The sequence below is a fragment of the Lepidochelys kempii genome, chromosome 19, assembly GCF_965140285.1.
Source record: "Lepidochelys kempii isolate rLepKem1 chromosome 19, rLepKem1.hap1, whole genome shotgun sequence".
NCBI classification, from domain to species: Eukaryota; Metazoa; Chordata; order Testudines; family Cheloniidae; genus Lepidochelys; species Lepidochelys kempii.
The window spans coordinates 9,733,895-9,761,684 of NC_136398.1; the positions used below are offsets into that span (position 1 = coordinate 9,733,895).

Sequence of the window (27,790 nt, forward strand, 5' to 3'; positions counted from 1 at the left end):
GACTCTAGAACGCCAGCTTAAAGAACTTACATGAATGCCTTTACAATTCTGGAGTCTATTCCAGAATTGGTCCCAGTCCCCCTCTAAACACAAGTGAAATGTACATGGCATGGAGGGTGGCAAGCTGCTAGTGAGGAGAACACTTGTCTAAGTAGATGAGCAAAGACCTTAAAAGGGGATCCTTCCTATCTATGCAGCGGGGAGAAGACCTGTTTCCATCCACTCACTGAACTTCCTGTAGGTCAGGACCATGCAAGAAATCAGCTGGTGAGCTGGGGTGAGTGCATCTGAGAGGAGGGGTTTTGATGCAGGATTCTCTGGCGCCATCCTTTTACCTTTCTAATGCATTGTTGTCTGACCAAGGCTTAGCACAGAGGTGAGCAAACTATGGCCCACGGGCCACATCTGGCCTGTGGGACCGTCCTGCCCGGCCCCTGAGGCTAGCCCCTGGCCCCTCCTCTGCTGTTCCCCCTCCCCCACAGCCTCAGCTCACTGCGGCATCGGCGCGATGCTCTGGCAGTGAGCTCTTGCCAGGCAGTGCGGCTGCAGAGCTGCGGTCTGACCTGATGCTCTGTGCTGCACGGGGGCATGACTGGCTCCAGCCAGCCGGCACGGCTGCCTGCCCTGGTGCTCTGGGTCGCACAGCTGGCGCTCCAGACAGCGCAGCAATGGGGCAGGGGAGTTCAGGGTGGTGGTCGGGGGTGGGGGTGTGGATAAGGGTCAGGGCGGGGAACGGGGGGTTGAATGGGACAGCAGAGGGCAGTCAGGAGCAGGGGTGGTTGGATGGGACAGGGGTCTGGGGTGGGGGGCAGTCAGGAATGAGAGAAGGGGTTGGATGGGGTGGTGGGGGGCAGTCAGGGGTGGGAGTCTGGGGAAAGTCAGGGGATAGGGAGGGGTGGATGGGGCAGGGGTCCTGGGGGGGCTGTCAGGGGATGGGGGGGTTGGATGGGGGCGGGGGCAGGGGCTGGGCTACGCCTGGCAGTTTGGGGAGGCACAGCCTCCCCTAACTGGCTTTCCATACAATTTTGGAAACCCAATGTGGCCCTCGGGTCAAAACGTTTGTCCGCCCCAGCTTAGCACTTCCCTAAACACTCAAGTGAAAGTTGACGGATGAGAAACTGTGGCTAAAGAACTGCACAGCTTAAAAGTGTTTGAACACAGGAGAGTGCTCGGGAGAGCCTAGTAAAAGGGGAAGGTGCCCAAGGGCTCTCTGCATTGCACAAAGGGTGCAGCATCTTCAGCCACAAATAAGCTGGAGATTTGTCATGTTCTCACACTGACTGGGTTGAAGGCTTTCCGGGACAGGAGGGGGTGAGGCTGGAATAGGAACATGGCTTAAGGCTCCCTCCCTTCATAGCCCTTCATAGGAAAAGATGGGGTATGTTCTTTATTAGCTGAATCCTATGTGCCTAAGCTAGTCACAGAGATCGTACTCTGTCCTGCAGTGAAATAGGCTGATGCAGAAGGGGGCTTGGGTCCTTAACTCTCAAGGCCTGGAATCCTCCCATCTTGTACTTGCCAGATCATTTCCACGTGTGCAAAGTGGAAAGCACAGCACCACTCAGCTGATTTGATAGTACTTTGCCCAGGGGATAAATGACAACACGGTACAAAGCCTGAGAACTGGGCCCTTGCACAGGACAGAAATGGGGGGAGTATGTCTCTCATGGGAAGGCAGAGATGGTTGGCACTATGGTGACCAGGCTCAGCCATACAGACTGGGAGGCTGTTAACACTGGACACTTGGGGTCTGTTTAAAGGAAGAAATGTTTCATGTAGAGGAAATGAAAGTATTGGCACCTCCTCGCTGGAGTGGCTCTGGCTGTGTCTCAGCCCTGCAAAGGACTCAGCCTGATTCCACTCAGTCCAGTTTAACCCTATTGACTTTAATAGTTAAGCCCATTTGTACAACAGTGTGAGATCGGAATCTAGCCCTAATGAAGAGCGCAGATGCATGTGGAAACGGGACTGTAACCTAGCTGGGAGGGCCCTCACAGCATTTCACCTATACTATATATAAACTTAGTTCTTGAAGGCTCTGTCTACTCTGTAATAAAAGACCATGGTATGGCCATGTCTGGCCTGGCTCAGCAGACTCAGGCTCACCGGCTAAAGATTGCAGTGTAGACATTCAGGCTTGGGCTGGAGTCTGGGCTCTGAAACTCTGCAAGCAGGGTGGGTCTCAGTGCTCCGGCTCCAGACTACACTTGATCATCTATGCTGCTAGTTGTAGCCCCCCATCCTGAGCCCAGCTCAACAGATGTGGGCTCTGAGAGTGGTGCCAGTTTTTTTATTGCAGTGTAGACATAAGGGACCTGCAGATGAAGGCACAGGTGTTGAAGTGAACTCACTGCAGCCTCTCAGGGGCAAAAAGATCATGTGACCTTCAGCAACGGTGGTGAGAAACCCAGCTTGGATACAAGTCCCCCAGGATAATATTTACACAGGTAGGCTGCCATGTGATGAGGCCACAGGCCCAGCAGGCCTCTAAAGGCAGCCCCCAGAGGCTAGTAGGATCCAGACTGGCAGGGTGTGTAGCCTTGAGTCACTACAGTTCTCTCACCCATAGTGCAGAGAGGAGCTAGATCTCCAGGGCTATTTCTCCCACTTGCTTTGCCTACAGGAGGTGGTAGGCCCAGGTAACAATGAAGTTCAACTGAATCTGGAAAGATAACCGCACCCTCCGTCCCCCTTGAGTAAGGGAGAGGTTGTAGCTTATCTGATTGTCCTCTTGCCTTAGCACAGAGCCTGATGGAGAAGGAGATGTTGGTGGAGGAAAGCAAATTGCTTCATGTGAAGTAGCAGTTGCAAGGCCAGCTGGCTCATCTGAAGCTGTTAAACTATCTGTGGCCCTGTCCCTCCTTGGCTGAAGGGATCTTTTCCCGTAGCAGAAGGGAGGCGTTGGGAATCAGTCCACACTCCTGCAGGGTCATGAAGTTGTCAGCATACACTCTCTGGGGAAAGGTGCTGATGATCTCATACAGCTGTGATTCTCCACCCCTAGGAAAGAACAGTACAATCTTTCCTGTGAGCCATGTTCCTTCCACAAAGCAGCTGGGAATAAGCTAGTTGCAGGGTTACACAAGAGCAGAAGGCTAGAGCATTTAATGAGGAACAGAGGTGTTTCCAGCTGAGATGGAAAGCCCAGCCCGTAGAAGGCTGTTCCAGACAGCAACAGCTACAGCGGGGAAAGCTCTTACAGATCACCAGGCACACAAAGCTTAGGCCAGGCAGGGCTACGTCCTGTAAAGGGAGCAGGGACAGAAGACGGAAGGTGCCTCTGGTAGGCCAGAGTTGCTTCCAGGATGTTAAGAACCAGGGCAGTTTTGAAGTGGATTGTGAGAAGGGCATGGCAACAGTCAAGGTGAGGGTTGCTGAGGAGTGGGCGTGGGGAGCAGAGGCAACAACGACACTGCAGGAGGTAAGGATGAGTTGGGACCTACTGAAATAGAAGAGCCAGAAACATGGAAGACTATGGAGATGTCCGCTCCCTGCAGGAGGTAGGATTTGAAATCTCTACACAATTCCCAAACCATGGGCCTGATCCTGATTCCGCTTTGGAGGTGCTGAGTGTGACAAGCACCTTCAACCCCCACTAACATCACTGTATGCTGAGGGGGCTCAGCATCTGGCAGGCAGAGGCCCTGTGATCCTGTACCTGCTGGACTTACACTGTAGAGTATTCTTCAGGCGGCTCAATTCCAGGGATCAAGCAGGATCTGGAAATGCCACTGGCCCAGTTTTTGCTGTGGCCTGACTCAGTGGGGTGGAGTTGTTGACCTGGCTTGCAAAAACCCCTCTTTCCTCTCCCTATACCTACCTGCTCTGGGTGAGGTGCCGGCGCAGGTCTCCTATGGTCTCTGTGAAGAGCATTTTTACAATGTATGTCTGCTCCCCATTCTCAGATTTTATTCGGAGAGTGGAGATGTTGGGGGCTGGAGGCTGGTCCTGTTCGTCTGCCTGCAACCTGACAGCCATAAAAGCCGGTTAGACAAGAAACAGCAATTTTACAGAGACTGATCAGGCAATGCTAAGTGGCCTAGGCTGGATAGGGCATCAGGAGAGAGCCAAAGGGAAAAGGGAGGTGCTGGAATAGAGAACGGTACCTTAAAAATCTACGGAAATGTCTACACTAGCTGGTAAAACTACTGTCGGTCTGGGGTGTGAAAAAAAAATCCCCCTGACTGATGTAAGTGTCACAGACAGAAGCGCTGGTGTGGACAGTGCTATGGTGGTGGTGGGAGACGCTCTCCCGCCGCATGTTGGGGGTGGTTTAATTATACGGATGGGAGAGCTCCCTCCTGTCGGCATAGAGCGGCTATACGGGAGACCTTACAGCGCTGCAGCTTCAGCTCTGCAGTGTAGACATACCCTTAGCAGTTCCCTGAACCCTGATTGCTTGTGGGCAAATAGGCCAAAATGGCTTACAAAGTGCTACATGCCTTTGAAATAGCTGAATGTAGAAAAACAGCCCCAACCGCCTACCCCTTTGCGTGAGGGAGAGGTTGTAGCCTATCTGATCATGCAAGGCTGCTCTTTCACTTTCTGAGATAAGCTGGTGCTCTTTTTTTGTTCCTTATTCTGGATCAAGGCTGCTTGGTAGGGTTGTTTATTTGCCTTTTTAAATACAAAGTTCTGCTTGGTTTATGGTGACATTAGAAATTAAGTCTTGTCTAGCCTGGAAGACTCGCTGACTATGGGAGAACTAGTGAAATGGTGACCCCATTTGCTCATCTCTTCTCTGGAGGCACTTTCCCATTCAGAGGGTGAAAATTGAGAGAAGGAAGAATTTATAGCCAGACTGGTTCAAACTCCTTGGGTTTTGCTTGTTCTTGTGAACACCCTTTTAATACCAAGGGCTAGCTAACATTTTGAATAAAGGAAGCCTTTGCTGACGATGTCGGGATTCATCATAAAAATCTCAGACACCTCCCAAAACTAGGAAAGATCAAACCTGGCCTTCCTGCTATTTCTGAAGTAAAAACCAAGCAGAAAAAACTCTTGAATTTTTGCTTTAAACCACACAAACGAACCCTCCCTTTCCAGGCCCTCTTTATCCATCAGAAAGCAGCAAAAATGGGAAAAACCATTAAAACAAATCTTTGCAGGTTGCCTCTGATGGCTAGTGGATGGACAGGAGAGACTGACCGTGCATTTGCTGAGGGAACCACTGCCCTTTACCTCTCCTTCATTGCTGCAAGGCTGGGCGTCTCCACTAGGATCACTTCATTGCTACTTGTCCCATCAGAGCCCTGAAACCAACCAGGGAAACCTCAGATACTATTGGCCCAGCTTTCCTGGATTAATACATGGGGGCTAGTCCCCTGTTTTCTGACCACAGGTGGAGAATGTGCCCTCCTCCTGAGCCCACCAGCTACAAGGCCAATGGCTTCTCCATGCTCCCTCTCCCCTGCTGCTCCCAACAGGATGCAGCAGGCTTGCACAGCACCAGGCAGGCAGGTTTCTCCAGCAAATGGTCAATATGGCTTCTACACTTTGTACCTAGTTAAACTATTTATTTTTAAAAAATCTGCCTGGCCTGGTCCTGGTGCTGGCTGGGGCTTCTTCTAATCTAACAACTAACTCCCCCATTAATTGATTCGTCCGTTTTAATCCAATAAAGCTAGATTGGTCTATTTCCTTCTAAATGTTCTGTATGGACACCAAGTTTAATTATCATAATTACACTGATCTGAGGAAACTACTTGCTCCCCTTCAAGCAAAATGACAGGATCTAGATCGAACACCCGAGACAGTAACTTCACTGAAATGTTTACTCAATCATCACATGGGTTACGAATGATTCCCCCCCCCCCCCTCAGGTAGAAACGATACAGTTCCAGAAAGGGATGAAAGGGCCTGGTGAAAATACATCTCATGCTTTCTGCTGGAGTCTTTTCAGGAGGTTGAAGATTTTTCAAGAGAAAGGGCCCAGTTCTGATTCTATTTGCACCTACGTAAGGTTGTTAGCTTCCGTAGAGTTACTGTTGATTCACGCCAGCGTAACTGCAGACTCAGAAAACGTCTATACTACCAGCAGCTCCACTACAGCACTGTAGCTATTCCACTCGTAGCATCATAGTGTAGACCCTTCCTACAGCGACGGAAAGAGTTTTCCCCATCACTGTAGGTAATCCACTGCCCGAGCCGTGTTCTTCCATTGACCAAACTGTGTCTACGCCAGGGGTGAGATCAGCTTAACTTCTGAGCTCAGAGGTGTTTTTCACACCCCTAAGAGATATAGTTAGGTCAACCTTAATTTTAAGCATAACCTAGCCATTAAGACTCAGTGCATGCAGGGGCTCTGTCATACCTGCAGAGTTTCTTTGATTGGCCCTCGGATATCAATCACTTGTCCCTCCCGGATCAAGGATTTTGGAAGTTTGTTCAGAAACTGCTCCGGTGAGAGCTTGGGACCTGCCACGAGAGGGGGGGAACAGGGGGGAGAGACAGGGAGGGGAAGCAGGAAGGGGAATCCTATATGTATCACATCACACCAAGCAATTAAACGAATACTAAAATGTTCCACGTCTTGGGCTCATCAGAATTACACTTTGGACAGTTCCCTTTTGGGAATGTGTTATTAGAATCACCCATAAGGCATGTGATCCAAATTCCACAGTATATGAGCAGCTCTTCACAGCTAATAAATAACAGGGCGATATACAATTGCTGATGGGAAATGCATATGCATAGATTATTATATATTGCCATATATGGCTGTCCAGGAACATACATAACCATAACCATGACTACTCCCACTATACAACTACATGTCAGAACATATGTCACCAGATCTTCCAAGATCTAGCTAGAGCAGTTTAATTTTCAGTCTGAGAGAGTCATTTTTGGCAACTGTTGGAGCAGATTTCTGGAATGCAGAAGGAAAACAAGGGACCTGTGAGATCGTCCTAAATAATATGTCTTTCCCCCAGGGCTTGGAGATGTGCTGTGACATATCGGAGATGGAGAAGACGAGGTTGGCATCTTGAGGGGGGAAGATGTCCACTTAAATAAGTAACTTGCAATAGAACAATTGTTTGTTTGAAGGCCCAGTCCCTGAAGGCCGTCACCCACGCTATTCTTCTGAATGTCTCAAGTGGGCGATGTTGGAAAGACCTCTGCTGAGAATGAGCTCTGGGTTTCATGCAGAAAGTGGGTGGGTTTCATGCACAGTCTGGGAAAACTGCCCAAACTGTGGTATTTTATGAATGGCAAGTCTCAGGACTGTTTGCTGCTGTGATCTCCGTGAAACTGACTGTTGGGGCAGCTCTCAGCTCCTGCAGCAGTACGTGGAAGCACACACATAACACTCCTCTCAGAACGTCACCATGCAACTCAGAGACTCTCAGAATTAACTCCTGAGTAACTGGATGCCTGTTGCCAGGCTTCACCAGGGCTTTATTTATTCTCTCTTTTGGGGCTAAGTAGGGGATCTCCAGGGATTAGTGGGAATGGCAAAAGACTCACCTGGGATCTCACTGGTTTCCTTTACCTCAGTTGACTTCAAATGGCCAACTACCTGCCCCTGGCCAGGAAAGTTCTCTGGTAGCTGCCTCTCCCGAAAGAAAACGTCTCTTCTGTCAGTTACCTGTTAAATTAACTCTAGCTGTCATTAGCAAGCCTGTCTGCCTCCAGGACCCAGCTCTCACTGCATCAGAGCACACTAAAGGGTAAGCAGCAAGAACAAAACAAGAACAAACAACTAACAGAGACAGTTAATTCCTCCTGAGGGTGGTTCTAACATAGAACCCCTATAAAGGAAGCTGTCTGCAGATCCTTTTAGACCCTCCAGAAAAATAAACCCACACCTGTGTCCCTTCAAGTCTAAAACCCTTCTAGTTAGCAGTTCAATATCACATCCAGACCCTAAGACAGATGATCACTCCAGCCTTGCATACATTTGTACAGTGATTTGATTCTGCTTTGTGCCTCAGTTTTCCCATCTATGAAAATTGATCCTCAGATAAAAGGTGATGTGAAATTGTAAAGTATTATTTTTTATCGATAGGCTCACCCAGGCGTTTGCCTTGATCTGTGCTAACAGAAGAAGGGATGTGCAAGCAGCCAGGACCACCAGATGTCTCTCTGAACCCAAAGAAGCAAAAGCACCATATTCAGCCCCCCCATGGTCCCCAGTTCCACCCAGTTCAGCAAAACATAACTGTCAGAGAAGCACAAGGCCACTTTGGGTACGTCCACACTGCAATAAAACCCCTGTGGCTCATCGGCCTCAGGCTGCAGGGCTATACAATTGCTGTGTAGCTGTTTGGACTTGGCCTGGGGCCCAGGCTCTAGGACCATGTGAGGGGGGAGGGTCCCAGAGCTAAGGCTTCAGCCCAAGCCTGAATGTCTGCACCACAACCCGAGGCCTGCGAGCCCAAGTGAGCGGACACAGGCCAGCCGCAGGTGTTTTACTGCAGCGTAGATGTACTCTAAGTCCCCACTGGGCATCTTCCATTCCCCCATGATTCTCTAACCCCCACAGTGGCAGGCCCAACATTTTCAAAGCGGGTGTCTAAAGTTAGGCACCTACACGGAAGTGGCCTGATTTCCCAGGGGGGCTGAGCACATACAGCTCCATGGGATGTGTGTTCCTAATTTTATATGTGAAGGTCTGGATTATAATATCCTCTGCAGCTGCCTCCGCTGACGTGTCATTCCATATTCTTTATGAAAATATGCTTATGATATGAATATGACATAGCTGAGATATACGTTATGCAAGATGGCTCATGTGAGGTATCATTGGAAAGGTTACGATTTACTGAATGCGATTGTTAGGATATAGATATTCAGGTCTGTCTGTAAAGGCCTATACTCTAAGAATTTAGGTGTATTCTTATCACTTGGCTAGTTATAGAGGTATAAAAGAAAGAATCAAAACCACTGTCTGCCAGTGTAAGGGCCTTCTCTTACTGTGACAGTCTGAGGCCCAGTTCTTAGGCTAAGGCCTTTGGCTAAGCAACAGAGGCAGCCATAAACTGGGAAGTGAATGGTCACATTCTCACATTCCAAACTAGTCACATTGAAATAAGGTGCTATTGGGCTGTTAGGAATACAATCCTGTCCCGATAGTGCCTATCACCTCCAGAGAAAGGGAAGTGCCTAGAAAATGTAAAAGGAAACTTAGTTTGATAGCATCCTGTCTGGCAAGAACTCACTTATCAATAGCTGGGATGTGGAATCCTCACTTCTGTATTGTTTTGACATTATAGTTCCCACTTTGCTTTGTTTGTCTGTATAATCTCTGTCTGGTTCTGTGATTGTTTCTGTCTGCTGTATAATTAATTTTGCTGGGTGTAAACTAATTGAGGTGGTGGGATATAATTGGTTACATAATCATGTTACAATATGTTAGGATTGGTTAGTTAAATTTCAGGAAAATGATTGGTTAAGGTATAGCAAAGCAGAACTCAAGTTTTACTATATAGTCTGCAGTCAATCAGGAAGTAGGGGGGTGGGGGTGGGCATGCGGGTGAGGGAGATGGGAACAGGGAATGGGGGTAAGAAAATTGGAATCATGTTTTGCTAAAGGGGGAAATGGGAACAGGGAATGGGAGTAAGGAAGTTGGAATCATGTTTTGCTAAAGGGGGAAATGGGAACAGGGACACAGGTGTAAGGCTCTGTGGTGTCAGAGCTGGGAAGGAGGATACTAAGGAAGGAAACTGGAATCATGCTTGCTGGAAGTTCACCCCAATAAACATCGAATTGTTTGCACCTTTGGACTTCGGGTATTGTTGCTCTCTGTTCATGCGAGAAGGACCAGGGAAGTAAGTGGGTGAAGGAATAAGCCCCCTAACAGCGATTATCCTATTTGTAGGCATACATCATTTCTGTATCTGAAATTAGGAATTTTGACTATGTATCTGTATTTCAGCTAAGCTACTTTGAGTGACGCCCACTGCTAACACTTCAGGTAGAACAATGGAAAAGCCAAACCGGGCGGATGGCCTTCCTGTGAATCTGTGGGTCAGCCTGTGAAGAATGGCTACAAGAGCCCTACAGAGGCATGTGACCATGTCACCTGATACTGGAACCCATCTTGAATTCTGTACTTTTCCACAAGAAGCTGGTGTGTGGGAGGAGTGTCAAACTAGGAAACAAAGGATTCCTGCTTTATGCAAATCCTATTTAAGGGTGGGGAGTGAGGTAATCCAGGTCCTCAGTTCTCCCCTGCTATCCCACCCAAGATGACTGCTGGAAACAACTTAGGCCTGGTCTACAGTACGCGGTTATTTCACAATTAGCCAAGTTACTTCGAAATAAAACTGAATCCATCCACACGACCAAACCAGTTTTTTCGATTTAAAGGGCTCTTTAATCCGATTTCTGTACTCAACCTCGGCAAGTGGAGTAGCGCTAAAATCGAGATCGCAGTTCCGGGTTACAGGTACTGTGGATGCAATTCTACATTATTGGCTTCCGGGAGCTATCCCAGAATGCTCCCTTGTGACCGCTCTGGACAACACTCTCAACTCTGATGCACTAGCCAGGTAGGCAGTAAAAGCCCCAGGAACTTTTGAATTTCCTGTTTGGTCACCATCAGCACAGGCGACCATCAGCACAGTCCACCATCTCAGGCGACCATCAGCACAGTCCACCATCACAGGCGACGATGCAGTCCTGGATTCGCAGACGAGCTCCAGCATGGTCCGAACGGGAGGTACTGGATCTCATTGCATTTTGGGGAGATGAATCTGTTATGGCAGAACTACGTTCCAAAAAAAGAAACGCAAATACGTACGCTAAAGTCTCCAGGGCCATAACGGAAAGAGGCTACTCCAGGGACACAGAGCAGTGTCGTACAAAAATCAAGGAGCTCAGGCAAGTATACCAAAAAGCCTGGAGGCGAAAGGACGCTCTGGGTCACAGCCCCATACATGCCGCTTCTACCATGAGCTGCATGCAGTTATGGGGGGGATGCCACCACTACCCCACCACTGACCGTGGACACTTGCAAGGGGGGAGTAGCACGGAGCGAGGAGGATGAGTTTTTGGAGGAAGAGGAGGACAGTGCACAGACGGCAAATGGGGAATCTGTTTCCCCCCCTAGCCAGGAACTGTTCTTAATGCTGGAGCCAATAGCCTCCCCCCATTCCCAAGGCATGCTCCCGGACCGTGATCCGGGAGAAGGCACTTCTGGTGAGTGAGAGCTTGATCAGAGCCACACAGTGAGGGGTGGGGGGAAACCCAGCTGCACTGGGCTGTTTGCATTTAGTTTAAAGGGCTCATCCCTGCTCAGAGCCACGCGGTGTGGGGGGGAGAGGGTTGTGTGAAGCGATCATCCCAGAGAGCCTGCAGGCCCTCCTTTTATATGCAAACCCACCAGGCATTGCTTGCTAGGGTAAAGGGGGCCCAGCAGTTTGAAAACACTGAAATGAATGCGGAAGAAGCAGAACCCCACGTGCCCCTAGGGCTTACCATGGCTGCCTGCAAGCTGAATTCTGTTGCCCGGCTGCATGTGGGGGCTTATTCACACCAAAGCGGCAGGCACTTCGGTATAAGAGGCAAAATGAGACCTTGTACAGAAAGAACATGTGCTGTGTACTATGAATTGCCTGTTTCACTGAGAAAGAGTGTCCCCTTTGTTCTCTAAAATGTCTCTTTTAAAATACTACCCTCCCTTTTTCTCCTCCCGCAGCAGATGCAAATGTTTCAACGTGGCCCCTATCTACTCCATCCCAGAGGCTGTTCCAGATTAGAAGGTGGAAAAAACGAATTCGGGACGACATGTTTGCGGAGCTCATGCAGTCCTCCCGCACTGATAGGGCCCAGCTGAATGCATGGAGGCAAACAATTGTGGAGTCGCGTAGAGTGTTACGTGAATACGAAGAGAGGAGGGACGTGCGCGATGAGAGCAGGCAGGATGCTATGGTCAAGCTCATGGTGGAGCAAACTGACATGCTCCGCTGTCTGGTGGATCTAATGCGGGAAAGACAGAAAGACTACAGACTGCCGCTGCAGCCCCTGTATAACCGCCCTCCCTCCTCCCCAAGTTCTATAGCCTCCTCACCCAGACGCCCAAGAACACCGGTGGGGAGGCTACGGGGACCCGCACCGTCAACCCCAGAGGATTGCACAAGCAGCAGAAAGCGGGCATATCCTACATTTTTATTTGGTTTCTGGACTTGTCCTTCCCTCCTCCTCCTCCTCCATCCCCCTAACCCAATATCCCACCCCTCCCCTGTCTAGCTTCTGATTTCTCTCAATGTTTTGTGCAACAAATAATAAAGAATGTTTTTTAAACAATTGTGACTTTATTTCCTTTCATATATATAGGGGGCGGGTAACTAAGAGAAACAAACACAACTGTCTCCCTGTGCCCTGGCCAGTCATGAAACTGGCTTTCAAAGCTTCTCTGATGGACAGCGCGCCCTGCTGCTCTCTTCTAATCGCCCTGTTGTCTGGCTGTGAGAAACTGGCCACCAGACGAGTGGCCTCAACCTCCAACCCCGCCATAAATGTCTCCCCCTTACTCTCACAGATACTGTGGAGCACACAACAAGCAGCAATTACAATTGGAATATTGGTTGTGCTGAGATCTAACCGAGTCAGTAAACTGCACCAGTGCACTTTCAAACGTCCAAATGCACATTCTACCACCATTCTGCACTTGCTTAGCCTATAGTTGAACTGCTCCTAACTACTGTCCAGGGTGCTTGTGTATGGCTTCATGAGGCTGGCATTAAGGGGTAGGCTGGGTCCCCGAGGATAACTGTAGGCATTTCAACATCTCCAACAGTAATTTTCTGGTCTGGGAAGTAAGTTCCTTCCTGCAGCTGTTCAAACAGACCAGAGTTCCTAAAGATGCGAGTGTCATGCACCTTTCCCGGCCATCCCACATTGATGTCAGTGAAACGTCCCTTGTGATCCACCACTGCTTGCAGCATCATGGAAAAGTACCCCCTGAGCTTTATGTACTGGCCGCCCCGGTGTTCCGGGGCCAAGATAGCGATATGCGTTCCATCTGTCGCCCCGCTGCAGTTAGAGAACCCCAGCGCATTAAAGCCATCCACAATGGTCTGCACATTTCCCAAAGTCACTACCCTTGATAGCAGCTGGTCAATGACTGCATTGGCTACTTGCAGCACAGCAGCCCCCACAGTAGATTTGCCCACTCCAAACCGATTCCTGACTGACCGGTAGCTGTCAGGCATTGCAAGCTTCCACAGAGCTATGGCCACTCGCTTCTCAACTGTGAGGGCTGCTCTCATTTTGGTGTCTTTGCGCTTCAGGGCAGAGGACAGCAAGTCACAAAGTTCCACAAAAGTGGCCCTACGCATACGAAAGTTTCTCAGCCCCTGGGAATCATCCCATACCTGCAACACTATGCGGTCCCACCAGTCTGTGCTCGTTTCCCGTGCCCAGAATCAGCATTCCATGGCATGCACCTGGCCCAATACCACCATGATCTTCCAATTGCCACATGCCGTGCTTCTAGGAACGTCTGTGTCCATGTCCTCATCACTACCATAATCGCGCTGTCGTTGCTTCCTTGCCCGGTTTTGCAAGTACTGCACATACTGATGGATAATGTGCGAGGTATTTACAATGGTCAAAACTGCAGCAGAGATCTGATCAAGCTCCATGGCTATGGCGCCTGCACGGGTAATCCTGGAAAAAGGGCGCGAAACGTAGGAGAGCAGAGTGGCAGCGGAAGAGGTGCTGTTCCGTTCACGGCAGCCGAAAAAAGGCAGGAAATGGTTGTCTTCTGTAGCTTTTACGGAGCTGGGGGCCAGGACAGACAACATGGAGAAGCTCGGAAGCGCGACAATAGTGGGAGAGCAGAGCTGGCGGCGGAAGCGTTCGATGAGGAAGAGAAAGAGTAGATAGTAGAGATTACATAGGAAGATGAGAGAAAATGAGAGGTGGATTCATAGTAGCAGGAAAGCAGCGGTGCACCGTCTGCTGAAAGCAGTATGGCGTCTGCACACCAAAAAGGGGTGAAACGATTGTCTGCCGTAGCTTTCACGAAGGGAGGAGCGACTGACGACACAAACCCAGAAACACCCACAAGAATGTTTTTGCCCCATCATGCACTGGGAGCTTAACCCAGAATTCCAATGGGCGGCGGGGACTGCGGGAACTGTGGGATAGCTACCCACAATGCACCGCTCCAACATTCGATGCTAGCCTTGGTACTGTGGACGCACTCCACCGAATTCACGCACTTTAGTGGGGACACAGAAGAGCGAACGTATAAAAATAGCTTCCAAACATTCGAACAGAATAATTTCGAAATAATTTCGTACTGTAGATGTACCCTAAGACTGAACTGGGGGAAAGAACTGGACCCTGGTTGCAAGGGTGTCTGACCTGTGAAGATTATTAGAACCACATTTAGGGTGAGAACTTACATATAACCAGTTTCTTTAGTGTATTAAGCTTAGTTTGTGTGCTGTGTTTTATTTTCTTAGTAATCTGCCTTGTTCTGTCTGCTACCTCCTTAACTACTTAAAATACACCTTTTATAGCTAATACATTTATTTCTGGTTTATAATACAACCCAGTTTATGTGACTAATAACTGGGGGGGGGGGCAAGAAGTTGTATACACCCTCCTCCACATTGAGGGAAGAGGTGAATTTTATATAATTTTCGGTTTGTACTCCAAAAGGAGTGGGGGTAGACATGTGGGTGCTGTGGCAAGCCCCGTAAGCTGAGCCTTCTCAGTGCAGATCTCTGTCTTTCTGTGCAGCTGGGTGTGGCCCTGCCTGTGCGCTTGGCTGGAAAAGGCTGGGGAGCCCAGTCCAGCAAGACCAGGTAAAAAGGGGCCCAGGCTGGCAGAATAGTTTGACTCAGTGGTGTCCCAGCACACCAAGTGACACCCCAGGGGGTTCAACCCGTCACACCTCCCGCCTTTGACTGCTTTCTAGTGACTCAGAAATTTTGCCCTCACTGTCTCTTTCTAACCCATGATTAATTGAAGCAGACAAACCGTTCAGTTCTAGTGCACAAAGGCCTAGCCCTTTCCTGTAACGGCTGTAGCAGGTGCATGCCCCACCTCAAAAGTCTAGCTGCACGTGGGCTGGGTTTAGAAACATCAAACTGCTTTTCGTGTTGAGAAAGGCCTGCAGAGTGGTGCAAACAATACGATAGAAGCAGTTTGCATGGAGAGAGGGATTTCTCCTAAAAGGAAGATGGCAGGGGCTTTGCATTGCTTACCTGAAAAGGAACACCATCCGGGTAGCGCGTCTGTAGCTCTGAGGGAAAATAGCCATCCATGATATCCTGAAGACATTGCTGAAACAAAGCATGAATGCTTAAAAATCAGGCCTCAGACTCCATAGTACCTTGCTGCTGATACATTCCACCTGCATCAGACCTGGAGACCTACAAAGGCACCACAGGATCTCTGACTGGGAAAGACTGGCAGATCCTCTAACAACCATCATTCCTCACGAAGCCCTGTGGGGGGCAGATGGGACTAGAGTGACCCCCACAAGCCTCAGCCTTTCCCCACTCCCACCCTCAGCCTTTGCTGAGGGAATAGTTAGATGGCAATAACTTGACTTCCTCCAGGAATTGGTCCATACCTGCGTGGACGGCTCCTCATACGACCGGAAGGGTCCGTTGAACATGACTATCCCATTCTGATAAAAAGTGAGGGATATCGATTGGGGCTGCCTCAGTCTCGCACCTCCTGCTGTACGTTCGATTTGAGACACACCTTCCCCAGCCAGCACGTTTAAATCTTTCAGGTTTTCAAAAATTAAATCAAAATCGATTGGGTAGTTGGAAACAGTTGAGTGACCTGCAGCAAGGAAAACAGAGTTATCGTCAGGGAGGAGCCTGCAGACAGGAGTGTTGAATCCACACGTCTCCCTGCATGGGCATGTTAAAGGTGCTGCCCAAACCCTACCATTTTGGGCCTGGCTCCCGCCTGCCTCCACTTTGTGTCATTTACTCCTTTGGGAAGGGAGTGTGAAATGCTATCACATCAGAATGGCAGTGTTTCGCTTCCACACTGCACAGGTGTATATAACACCACAGTGGAGAACCAGTCCCCTTGTTATCAACTTATGAAACTGCATCATCAGCCAATACCACAGCCTGCACTCCTTGGAGGCCCTGATTATTTTGATGGTTATAATGTACTTAGCATCGTTCCTTGCTTGGTGCTGTACAATACAAAGAGGGAGGTGAGGTGCCTGTCCCAAAGAGCTTACAACCTAGGTTAGACCAGCAGTTAACTTCAGCACAGGCTGCTGCAGGGAACACAGATGGGACACCAGCTGACTGACTGATCTCAGGCAAATTGCTCTTTCTAGACAATCCCTTCTCCTGCTGGTGGATTATTGGGGAGAGGGAGGTCTTTTGGGTGCTTCAGAAAGGGATGCCAGGTTTATGGGGTAGAGCAGGAGAGATGTGCAGATGACAGTGGGAGAAGTATATGAGAAGAGGAAGTGAGCGCAGAGATGTTGACTGGGATGAGGCCTCTGATATTTTCAATTCTGCTTTTGACACATCCTTCAAAGGATAAAAATGGCATCAATAAGCGGAAACAATCTCTGTAAATGCATCAATCTGCAAGTAAGGCCAAGTGAACTGACACGCTAGCCTCTGTGCTTTACGCCCACTGCTATTCAGAGATCATCTCCCTTACCTACTTCAAGGAGTTATGAAAGTTAAGTAGCGGGGGCTTTTCACAGCACTCTGAAGGTGAGGCTGCTACAAGTCCCAAGTATATTCTCATAATTCTCTCTTGCCACTTATCAGAAAGCCATCACTAAATACTATAGGATTCAACACAATGCAACCTGCTCCCAACAAAACCACTCACGTGGCTGCTGGAGGAAGAGAACAATAGTGTGCTTTGATGGGGTCAGGCAATCGGGGCAAATCAATGCACCTAATACATACAGAAAGGGCCAGATTTTGATCTCACACCCATTTCATGTCTGCGTTGCCTCAGACTGGAATCAGGCTCCAAACATTCAAAGTGTGGGGACTGCTTCTGAAGATTTTCTTCCTGATAGCTGACCCATTAGCTCCACAAAAGAAATGGGCTTTATAAAATATCCGCAGTTACTAAACTATGTTCCTGGTGCTGCTTGTGTTATATTGCAAGTCTTCTTTCTACTGAAATGGGTTAGGATGTAGACCCCAGGATCATCATGAGGAAATCATAACAGGGAAGAACCTTAGCATTTGAAAGTCTGTGGGACCTATCATACCCAACCAGGGCCATCCCTAGCCATTTTGGTGCCCTACACAGCCCCCCACAGGGTGTGTGTGCATGTGGCCTCCAGACGGGGCCTCCAGACTGGGGGGAGGAGCAGGCTTGGGGGCCAGGGGGGAACCGCCTCCCAGCACTTGCTGGCGGCGCGGAGCAGGTTGGGGCCGAGTCGCTCCACTTCCTGCCCAAAATTTCCTGGTGCCCTACGCAGCTGTGTACTTTGCATATGGGTAAGGACGGCCCTGTACCCAACCTGCATCCAGAGCTATCTGTAAAACATTAGACCCTTTCATCCCCGCATCAAGCTGTACTAATTTTCACTGGGTATCTTCACCTCTGCTGTAAGCTGTTTCCACACTGTGCTCTGGCCATACAAAATCCTTCCCCTCACTGCATTTTCTGTCATTTAAGGGTAGGATTTTCCAGTCCCACTGATTTGCAATGATACCTGTGCACCTACGACACTTACAAGCTTTGGAAAATCCCACACGACCGTTTTTTGTCTTTCCCTAAAGCAAAGGGGTTGATTTGGGGGTTCAGATCCCAGAAGCCATCATTCCTAATAGGCCCCCTTCCATGGGCAGCGTGTGAACCGCTGGCTAAGGTTGGCTAGCCCTCAGCTCTGCCCCTTCCAGCCGAAGTCCCCTCTTGTGCCCCCCACCAGAGCCCCTCCTCCCCCCACTGCAGCCCCCGGCCCCTGTCCCAGGCTAGTGTCCCCAGCCCTGGAGCACCATGTGGGAAGCACAGCCCCAGCCCCAACCTGAGCCAGGGCTACAGCACCGGGACAGAGGAACTGGCAGGAGGGGGCCTGGGGGCAGAGCATGGGTGGGGACACTCCTGGCTGTTTGGGGAGGCTCAGCCTCCTCCAGCCTATGATACCCACCGCCCATGCCCCCTTCTCAACAGCCTCAGCAGAGAAGCCAAAGGCTGGATGTCATTGACACCAACCTCCCCTCTTAGACCTAGGGGAGGTCTCTCCGGGTTAGAGTTGAAGCATATTGGGAGGGGAGTGCAGTAAGGGGGAAGCCTGACCTGCTACTGCCCACATAGTGCCTGTTCTACAGATAATAGAGGGGAGGTTTTCAAAGGGCAGTTAGGTGACTGAAGTCAAAGGGTGTTAGGTACCTATCTCTCATTAGCGCCTTTGAAAACCTCCTCCGTTGTGTCCAGAGATGTTAATAAAGTTTATATAAAGGGCACTAAAAATTCATCTCTAAACACAAACTAAAAAGTCAAACACATGAATCGAACAGGTTTTTGGACCAGGCATTTCAGATAGAAAGGTGCATCTTTCCAGGGTCACACCCAGCTAAGATGTTACGTAAATAATAAGAATTGAATGAATGACCTACGGGCTAAGAGCTCTCTGCACAAGTCTTGGCACGATGAAGCAGTTCAAGGGGAGTCACAAAGGCCTATCGTGCCATGAATCTGATTGATTAATAAATCCCAAATTATCTGTTTTTCCAATCTGGAGAATATTATGCCTTTTTTAAATACCCCATGAGGGGCAGGCTGTCTGCCTCAGCAAAGGGCATTGCTGCTTTACCTGGTTTCCAGAGACCCCTTGATGGCAGATTTTCCTGCTTCTTCAATGATTTCAACTCTTCCAGCTGTTCATTCCTCTCTCCAACCCAAATCAATCCATAATCATTCAGAAACCGCTGCATGGGGAAGATGAGAAGAGGATGAACTAGCTTGAGAAGCATGGGACTATCAAAGGCCAGGAATGGGAGCTGTAAAATGAGTGTTGCCTTGAACAAGTTTGACCTTGTTATAAGGTGCGGGGGTGAGAAAACTCACTGGGCAGGAAGAGTAGCATGTCATGGACTCCAAAAGTTGTATGAATCTATCCACAGTGATCAATCATTCAGTACTCAGTCTATCATGTCTTTGATCACTGCAAAGAGTTTTCAGTTCTACTGAGTCAGCCAGTTAACTTGGAACAGCAAAAGAAGGGACTGAAACAAAACTAAAGCCATACAGATCAAAAGGAGGAGGCATAAGTGTTTGCATATAAACACTATTAAAAATGCATGCAATCTAGCCAGGTGTCAATAATAATGATGTGCTATATTTACTTAGCACTATCTCCCAAGGATCTCAAAGTACATCACAAACATTAATTTTTTAAACCCCACAACTAAATGTGAGTTAAGTCAGGACAACTACCCGCATTTTACACACTGGAAAACTGAACGACAGAGAGGTTAGAAAACTTGTTCAAGGCCACACAGTGAAATTAGTGGCAGCACTGGAAGAAGAACCCAGAAGTCCTGACTCCCAGTTCTCTGCTCTAATCACCAGGTTAAAGTTTCAGTCAGACATCAATTTTGTATTATAGAGAAAAGTCTTGTGGTTCCATATCAAACAGCTGAGCATGTATCAAGAGCCACTGACTCTCTGTGACACAGCTTTCCTGTCTGTAAAATGGGGATAGTAATAGAGCAGATTTGGGATTTTTGGATGAAATGAGTTAAAATGCAAAGTAGTAATAGTATTAATAAATGTTCCCCACACTGCAATTTGGATAAATAATTCTTCACTTTCTGTCCTACAATCTTGTGTAGTGTTGCTGTGAGCTGTTCAAAGGCTACTGTGTTCCACCCTAGAGATGACTGCATATCACAGGTGAGTGAAGTGCTCCCCAGGGTGATGGATTCTCCAACTCTTGATGTCTTCAGATCAAGACTAGATATCTTTCTGCAAGATATGCTTTAGCTAAACAAATTATTGAGCTCCTTACACGAATAACTGGGTAAAATGTAATGGCTGATGGTTTACAGGAGGTCAGAAAGAGTAGATGATCTAATGGTCCCTTCTGGCCTTACAGTCTAAGAATCTATGTACAATTCCCTGGGCTTCTTCAGAATGAGCGGTGCTACGATTAGCAAGCTGCTAATTATTATTGAGTGTTACATCATATATCAAAACAGATTCAAAAGGGGAGAAAGGAAAAGGAGTGGGAAGGGGATTAGGGAATGTCCCTCATCTTCCATTTAACCTGTTCCTTCTGTACAGAGGCTGTAATAACAGGCAGTGATATTGAAACTGGCAGCTTAGTAAGAACCAAACATTTATGGACTGAAGGAACAGGAAGCCAATTCCAGGGGAGCACAGGGTGAGGCCAGGGGGGTCCATCCATGAATCTCACCTCCATTTCCCAGACCTGATTCTGCAGCTGAAGACACTTCACCTCCAGTTCCTCTATTCCGCTTGACTTTGGGGAATCTGCAGAGGAAAGACAGAGACCTGAGGTGTTTTATTTTTGCTCTAAAAAGCTTCAGACAAGAGCTGAGATAATCAGTGTCAGGGAGTACAAGGATCCTCAGCCCCGTCTATAAATAACTGCACTTGAGTCGGCAAGGCACAGAAGCTGAAAACACAACTCTTTGCCCACTGTCCCCTGACTGTTCAACCAGGATCACCTCCAAAAAGATGTGGATGGATGAAAAGACACATTTGGCAGTTATTTATGGGCAACACTGGTGAGCTTCTATGCTGCACAGAAGGAGCTCATGTGTAAATGGTGCTGTTTGCAGTAATACAGTGGGCGTGACTTGACTTACCCAGTTCATATCTATGAATCTATTCAAAAGTCAGCAACCCGGTGAATTTGGATCTACTCTGCTGTGCTGAATAGAGTGACCACCACATGATGGGGTATATGAACCCTGTCTGTAGTTTGACAAGGTGGATACACCCTACTCCCTGAGTAAAGAAATCATCAAAGTGACTGGGGGAAGGCAGCAGTACACATGCCCATAGGCAGGAACACAGACGCCTAGGGAACTTTTACTCTGAAAAACTTAGGTGCCGAGTGAGTTTAGGCCCCTACAGGGTTCATCAGGAATTTTGTGAATTACAGTGGAGCAAAACCAGGACTTAGGCACATAAACCCCAAATGAAGGCACCCACATCTGGAGTTTAAGCACCTAAGTACCTTTGTTGATCCCACCCAATGTGTCAGGGCTCAGCTTGAGGGAACTACTGAATTCCAAGGGACTTTGAGGGAAGTCAACTGTAGGGAGAGATTCACTCAAGGCTGGATGAAATTTGGAACTAGATCACATGTGGGACAAGGGGAAACTTTGGCTGTGAGAGTCCTTTGAGTCACACAGTAAACCTTGGCTGTAAGAGGCCTTTTTGATTTATTTAGCTGGGAAAAGGCCTATTTCTTCAATCGGCTTAAATCTGAACGCTGGTTTGTTTGCTCTCTTCCCAGCCTTGTTTCTTCTGACCACTACTACACACCAAGTGGTTACGTGGCCATCTTCTGCTCAGGTTCTCAGTCTTGTGGGAACACTTTACCATAGTGAAAGCAGGTCACTGTGGCATCTGAGCGCTGCACCAGAAACCAGCAGCTTAAAAGTCAGCAGGTGTATGCATGAACTGAAAACCTGCTGGCAAATGAAGCAGTGAGTTTGTAATTCACAGTTGTCCTTGGCGGGGTACTGGAACTGGGCTTCCCCAAGGAAAGGACTGTATTGAGGTCCACAGCAGCACCTCCCAGTATTGGAAAAGAGCACGGTCTGAGCCTAAGGCTGTGTCTACACTGCCACTTTCAGTTCTAAAACTTCAGTCGTTCAGGGGTGTGAAAAAACACCCCCCTCCCGAGTGACAAAAGTTTTAGGCTTAAAAGTGCCAGTAGAGACAGTGCTTTATCGCCAGGAGCCGCACGCACAGTGAAAAAGCTACCACCCCTCGTTTGGCGCTGCAGCAGCCTCGCTATAACGTGGGTAGTGTAAACGCACCTGAAGAGAATGTAAGCCACACACAGGAAACAGGAGGTTGCCAAGAACAGAACAACTTACCTTTTCCTTTCTGAAGGATCTTCACCTGCTTCTCAAGTTCAGCAACCTTTCTAGCCTGAAGATCCAAGAAAAAAGGCAAAAATAATGATTGCACTTGGTTCCTTTCCTCTGAGGATCTCAAAGCACTTTTCACATACCGACTGATTTAGCCACTCTGCTCCCAGAAGCCAGGTAGGTTAACTACACTTGTTTTATGGATGGGCAAAGTAAGGTCTAGAAAGGGTGCGGCCTGTCCCAAGATCACATAGGGCTGGACTGTGGAGTTACCACAGGCCCCGAGTAAGGGAATAGCACATAACTGCGCAGTCCCAGAAGTAGGCTAGGGACCAAGTCACCCTGCCTGCCCATCCATTGCCCACCTGCATGAGATGGGAGTAGTGACCCCATGATCGTTGCTCCTCCTCTCGCACACAGGCCAGTTATGCAGGTTGCGCTCATGCTTTCTTACCCCCACTGAGGGTGTGGCTCAAAGTTAAGTCAGTAGTAAGTACATGGCAAATCTGGGGTTAGAACTCAGGAGTCCTGATCTTCTAGCCACTAGAAACACTATTTACCCTAAAGTGTCTATAACACCAACAGGGTACTATCCATTCCCATTTCTATCGGGTGTGTCTGCTTCAGTGAGACCTCTGGCCTTATCAACTCAAACATTATAAAATGGAAGGAAGAAAAGAAACATCCAAAGCAGAAGAGTCAATGACATTAGGTGTTAGGGCTCATTTTTTCCTAGGATCACTACAGGGACTGTTCCTTACTGCAGTGTGGTAACAGCAACTGGGCCTCTATAGTGGGTGGTTTCTGTAATTAGTAAGATACAGGCCTAGCAGTTGCCTTGTCTAAAGAATAATTACACCATTTTAGCCCAAACTAGAACTGTTCAGACAGGGCCCAAATGAGGCTGGCATTTTTACCTTCAGCTGGATTTCTTGTGCTTGGCTCTTTGCTTTTTGTTCCAACAAAGCAATTTTTTGCATCATGGAGGACATGAGCTCCATGTCAGTCGGAGCTGCCCCTATAAGCACAAGTACAACACATCACCCAAAAAAGCACCTTCAGAATTATAATTTTAAATTGACCAAGGGGAACCCTTATGATCATCCAGTGCCACATTACATGGGCTGAAAGCATAGTGCAGGAATCCTGGATTAGCCCTCGCAGACAGCATGAATGGATGTCCTGTGGGCACCATGTATAAATCCTGCAAGTCCCTGGCCAAAGTAACAGAGGTAGATATGGACCTTGCAGCAGACACTGTGCATGCATCCCTCGATCACCAACTGGCACACTGGGTAAGTAAGTGTTCAGGGATGTGAAATGAGCACCAGACTCTGTAGCTGGATTCACTTATCAAGCACCATCTATGGACCATTAAGGTTATCGACCCTGATGCCAGCACTGTGTCTGGCTCAGCAGCAAATGTCCTTTCAGAGACATTACCATGGGTACTTGTTTTTGTTGCTGTTCCCTTTGAGCAGGAAGGGGAAATGTCTTGCACTGGAAACTTTGTTCTAGGAGACAGGATGTCATTCAGTAGCGCAGCTTCATCCTCTGTGAATCAAAGAGGCAAAGAAGCATTAGAGACTGGGCCAGGTCCACATTTTAGATGATGCCTCACCAAAATCTTGTGAGGATAATGCTGGGGTGTATCATCAGGGAAGGAGAGGGTTGGGGAAAGGGTGTTGCACAATCCCACTCGCCCACGCAAAGGCTTCCGAAGTGATGATTACTAAGCTTCAAGAGCGTGCTCGGCACAGTATGACACTCAAAGGACAATACAGTCCATAACTTGAGGAGCTTACACTTTAAACAGACAGACAATGATCGGACACACAACTATACTGGGAAGCAGACCATGGTGCTAATTTAGAGTATGTTTTTCTGAGGGTGAGAGAGGTGAGTGGTGGGACTGTTTGCGCATTAGAACAATGGTGACGACAGCATAATACTGTCCAGGATTAGTGTCTGTGAGCCTCACAGAAGAAGGGAGTTTCAAAGAGGGATTTGGAAGACGCAATTTGCTCTGCATTAGGGAGGGTGTTCTGAGCGTAGGTGACAGCATGGACAAATGAGGGAAGCAGCTTGATTTGGAACTGTAAATTATTTTAGAGAGTTAACCATGTTCCAACGAATCCTGGGGATGGGAAAACTAATTTCTACTAATCTGATATAAGACAGATGTGGGAAGGAGAGAGAAACCAAGGACAAGAAAATGAACTAAGCACATAACACTTTAATGCAAAAGACGCATAAAGGGAAGAGAAAGGCCTTACTCACCATTGTAAGCACTCAGTTTAAATGGCACTGTCCTTTTCCTGCACATAAGAATAGGGAATACAGAAAACAAACAGCAGACAGATTAATTATCGGCTGGGTAATTTGTTTGAGGGATAACAGACTTCTAAATTACATCAAAAATGTTCTTAAAATGCAACCACCTATACTTTCTCACCAGTTCACTACACAGAAACAAATCAAACAAGCCCCCTCTTCCTTTGTGTGCTGAGTGAGCTCACACACAAACAACAAATTCAGAGCAGCCTAGCAGCAATTGAGATCACAGGAAGCCACAACTAACTTTAGCTGCTTTGCACCAGGGACAAGCAAAAGAAAGACAAACAACAAACCTGGTCAACCGTGCTATGCAGAATTGTACAATATTCCTCCTGATCCCAGCTAGGGATCAGCTTGCACCACAAGGCCATAGAACAGGGGTGGGCAAACTTTTTGGCCCAAGGGCCACATCTGGGTGGGGAAATTGCATGCAGGGCCATGAATGTAGGGCTGGGGCAGGGGGTTGAGGTGCGGGAAGGAGTGCGGTCTGCAGGAGGGGGTGCAGAGTGCGGAAGGGAGCTCAGAGCAGGGGGTTGGGGTGCAGGGAGGGGTGTGGAGTGCGGGAGAGGGCTCAGGGCAGGGGGTTGGGGTGCAGGAGGGGTGGGAGAGGGGGCTCCGGGCAGGGGATTGGGGTGCAGGAGGGGGTGCGGAGTGCAGGAGGGGGCTCTGGACAGGGGGTTGCGATGCAGGAGGGGGCTCAGGGCACAACAGGGGGCTCAGGGCAGGGGGTTGCGGTGCAGGAGGGGTGTGGCATGGGGCTCAAGTCAGGGGTTTGGGATGTGGGAGGAAGTGTGGGGTATGGGAGGGGGTGCAGTGTGCAGGAGGAGGCTCAGGGCAAGGGGTTGGGGTGCAGGATGGCTGCAGGAGGGGGCTCAGGGCAGGGGTGCAGGAGGGGTTCTGAGTGCGGGCTCCAGCCCGGCGCCACTTACCTTGAGCGGCTCTGTGGAGGCAGTGGTGCACAGCAGGGCTAAGGCAGGTTCCCTGCCTGCCCTGGCCCCGCGCCACTCCTGGAAGCGGCCGGCACCACGTCCCAGCGGCCCCTGGGCGCGGGGGGCTCCACACGCGGCCCCTGCCTGTGCGAACCTCCCCCAAAGCTCTCATTGGTTGCAGTTCCCCGTTCTTGGCCAATGGGAGCTGTGGAGGGCGGTGCCTGCAAGCGAGGGCAGCACAGAGAGCCCTCTGCTCCCACTCCCCTCTCCCAGGGGCTGCAGGGACATGGTGCTGGCCGCTTTTGGGAGCAGCACAGGGCCAGGGCAGGCAGGGAGCCTGCCTTAGCCAGGGCTGGCAATCCCATGGGCCATAGTTTGCCCACCCCTGCCATAGAACCAAGAGCTCCAGCAAGGTTATTCTTGCTAGTATAACTGCACAGACTATTCTGATTCATATAGGGCCCTACCATGGAACGGTGGCTCACAGCTGGATTTGGGATGGCAAAATACTGGTTTTTAGGGCCCAATTCTGCAAGGTGCTGAGTGACTGCAGAATGTGGTTCTGACCACCCTTAAATCCTACTGACTTCAATGGGAGCTGAAGGGACCCAGCATCTTGAAAGATCAAGACCAAAGAAGAACCCTCCCAGTTTATACCAGGCAGCATACACAGCTGTGAAGTATATAGTGTGGGGTGAGAGTTTGCTGGTCTTGAGGCATTTGTCATTTATGCCTTGATTATAGTGTTAGGAGAAGCAGCTGATATCAAAATTTCACAAATAAGCAAAGATGGCAACAAGACAACGCAAGGAAGAGTCCTCATGTCTCATTTACCCTGGACTCTGCAGCGGGACTCTGCGGTGCTTCCCCAGGGAGGAAAGAGGAGAACTCATGGTTTATACCTTAGACAGCTCTAGATCCTAGGGAACAAAGACAGTGTTACAATTCCAGGCTGCAAGATGAAACTGAGAGTGAAATGCCTTGGAACACAAGATTGAGGCACACTGATGACCCCAGGATGTATTTTATCATCACACATTGTAGAGGTTTCCCTCAGAGCAGGTTGGTCTTAGGGCAGACCACGGAGTTAAAAGCCTGACCCTTCGTCTTTCATACAGAGCAGGGAGCCTCGCAGAGGATTCAGGTCCAGCCATGCTGCTTGGAGCAAAAGGTGCATTTCATGCTGGGGTCTCTTTTGCCTGTGGGGTCCCATAGGATATGTCTACACAGCAAAGAAAAACCCGCTGCTGGCCTGTACCAGTTGACTCTGGCTCATGAAGATGGGGCTGCGGGGCTTTTTCATTGCTGTGTAGACTTATGACCTCAGGCTGGAGGCCGAGCTCTGGGACCCTCCCGCCCCGCAGGGTCGTACAGCCCAGGCTCCAGCCCAAGTCCAGAAATCTACACAGCAATGAAACAGCCCTGCAAGCCCAAGTTGGCTGGCCAGTGGCAGGTTTTTCTTTGCTGCTTAGACAGACCCATAGAAATGACGTCAAGCACTTCATTGTGGGCCCTGTGGTCTTCACACCGGCTGCAGCCTCCAGGTGAAAAACCACAATCTGCTTCACAATCTGCCCCACAATCTGCTCCGTTTCATGCCAGCTGGGTGCAGCCCTCAGGCGAAGGCTGCCACTTTCCCTGGGGTTGCTGTGGAGGGACCAACTCAAGCATCGTGACCTTCCGTCACCGCACCAGCGCGGGCGTACTGATTGTGCCTCAATAAGTCAGCTCACCGGGTCAAGCCCCCCGCACGTCATCAGTGCGCACCGCGACAACTTCACAAGTCACCACAGTGCAATGCCCGGCCGGGGGGGGGGAGGGGGAGATCCTCATGCAAGGCTATGACATCACTATGACATCACCAACGGCCACCGTGCAAGGCGATGACTTCAGGCGGCGTCCCCGCGCAACACGGTGACCTCACAACGTGCCACCCAATGGCCTCATAAGGCGTCACCACGCAACCCAACGGCTTTGGGCATCCCTGGGCCCGTCGTCGCGGCCCCCCCCGCACTGAGGGCCCCGCGGAGCCGCCGTGGTCGGCCCAGCCCGGCCCGAGGAGCCTCCCCCCCGCGGCTCCCAGCCCCGAGGGGCGCGGGCTTTTAACGGACTCACTCTCCCCCCGTCGGGCTCGGCCCACGCGACGCCATCTTGTTTGCCGCGGTTGCCCCGGTTACGGCCGGGCCAGATGATTGGCTCCGCGAAAGTCCCGTGGGTCGACCACTAGTCCCAGCATGCAACGCTCGGGTGTCCTGCAAACCCCCCCGGCCATGCTCATGGGTCTGAGCTGGGGAGAGGGGCAGGGCATTGACGCCTCCCCCTGATGGGATATAGGGGCATGGAGGAGGCATTAACCCCCCCCCGCCCATGTTAATGGGGCCGAGCCCAGGGATCCCCATGCCCAAGGACTGTGGCAGGGCCCCCACTTGTGAGCCTGCTGTGACCCCCCCACAGCCGGCCCCGGGCTCCTGGCTAATTCCCTCGTCGCCCTGTGTACTGCAGCGGCGGGGGGGGGGAGGGATAGCTCAGTGGTT

General features: G+C 49.6%; 1 protein-coding gene across 3 annotated transcripts; it reads right to left on the reverse strand.

Moving 5' to 3' along the window:
• Positions 1–1,869: 1,869 nt before the first annotated feature.
• UBXN11 (UBX domain protein 11) lies at positions 1,870–27,431 on the reverse strand. 3 transcript variants are annotated; one of them, XM_073317599.1, is made up of 15 exons: positions 27,372–27,431; positions 26,091–26,176; positions 24,271–24,308; positions 23,434–23,544; positions 22,908–23,008; positions 21,997–22,051; positions 20,337–20,413; positions 18,732–18,846; positions 15,540–15,757; positions 15,169–15,246; positions 7,471–7,591; positions 6,314–6,417; positions 5,182–5,252; positions 3,821–3,967; positions 1,870–3,000 (listed from the first exon to the last, which is right to left on the reverse strand). In XM_073317599.1, exons 2-15 carry the CDS (start codon positions 26,147–26,149, stop codon positions 2,841–2,843), a joined length of 1,455 nt encoding a protein of 484 aa, XP_073173700.1. In that variant the 5' UTR covers positions 26,150–26,176; positions 27,372–27,431; the 3' UTR covers positions 1,870–2,840. The 3 variants fall into 3 exon arrangements, with proteins under 3 accessions (XP_073173700.1, XP_073173701.1, XP_073173702.1); XM_073317600.1 differs by lacking the exon at positions 26,091–26,176 and having other exon boundaries at positions 27,372–27,429; XM_073317601.1 differs by lacking the exons at positions 1,870–3,000; positions 3,821–3,967; positions 5,182–5,252; positions 6,314–6,417; positions 7,471–7,591 and adding an exon at positions 12,262–13,794.
• Between the last annotated feature and the right edge of the window lie 359 nt (positions 27,432–27,790).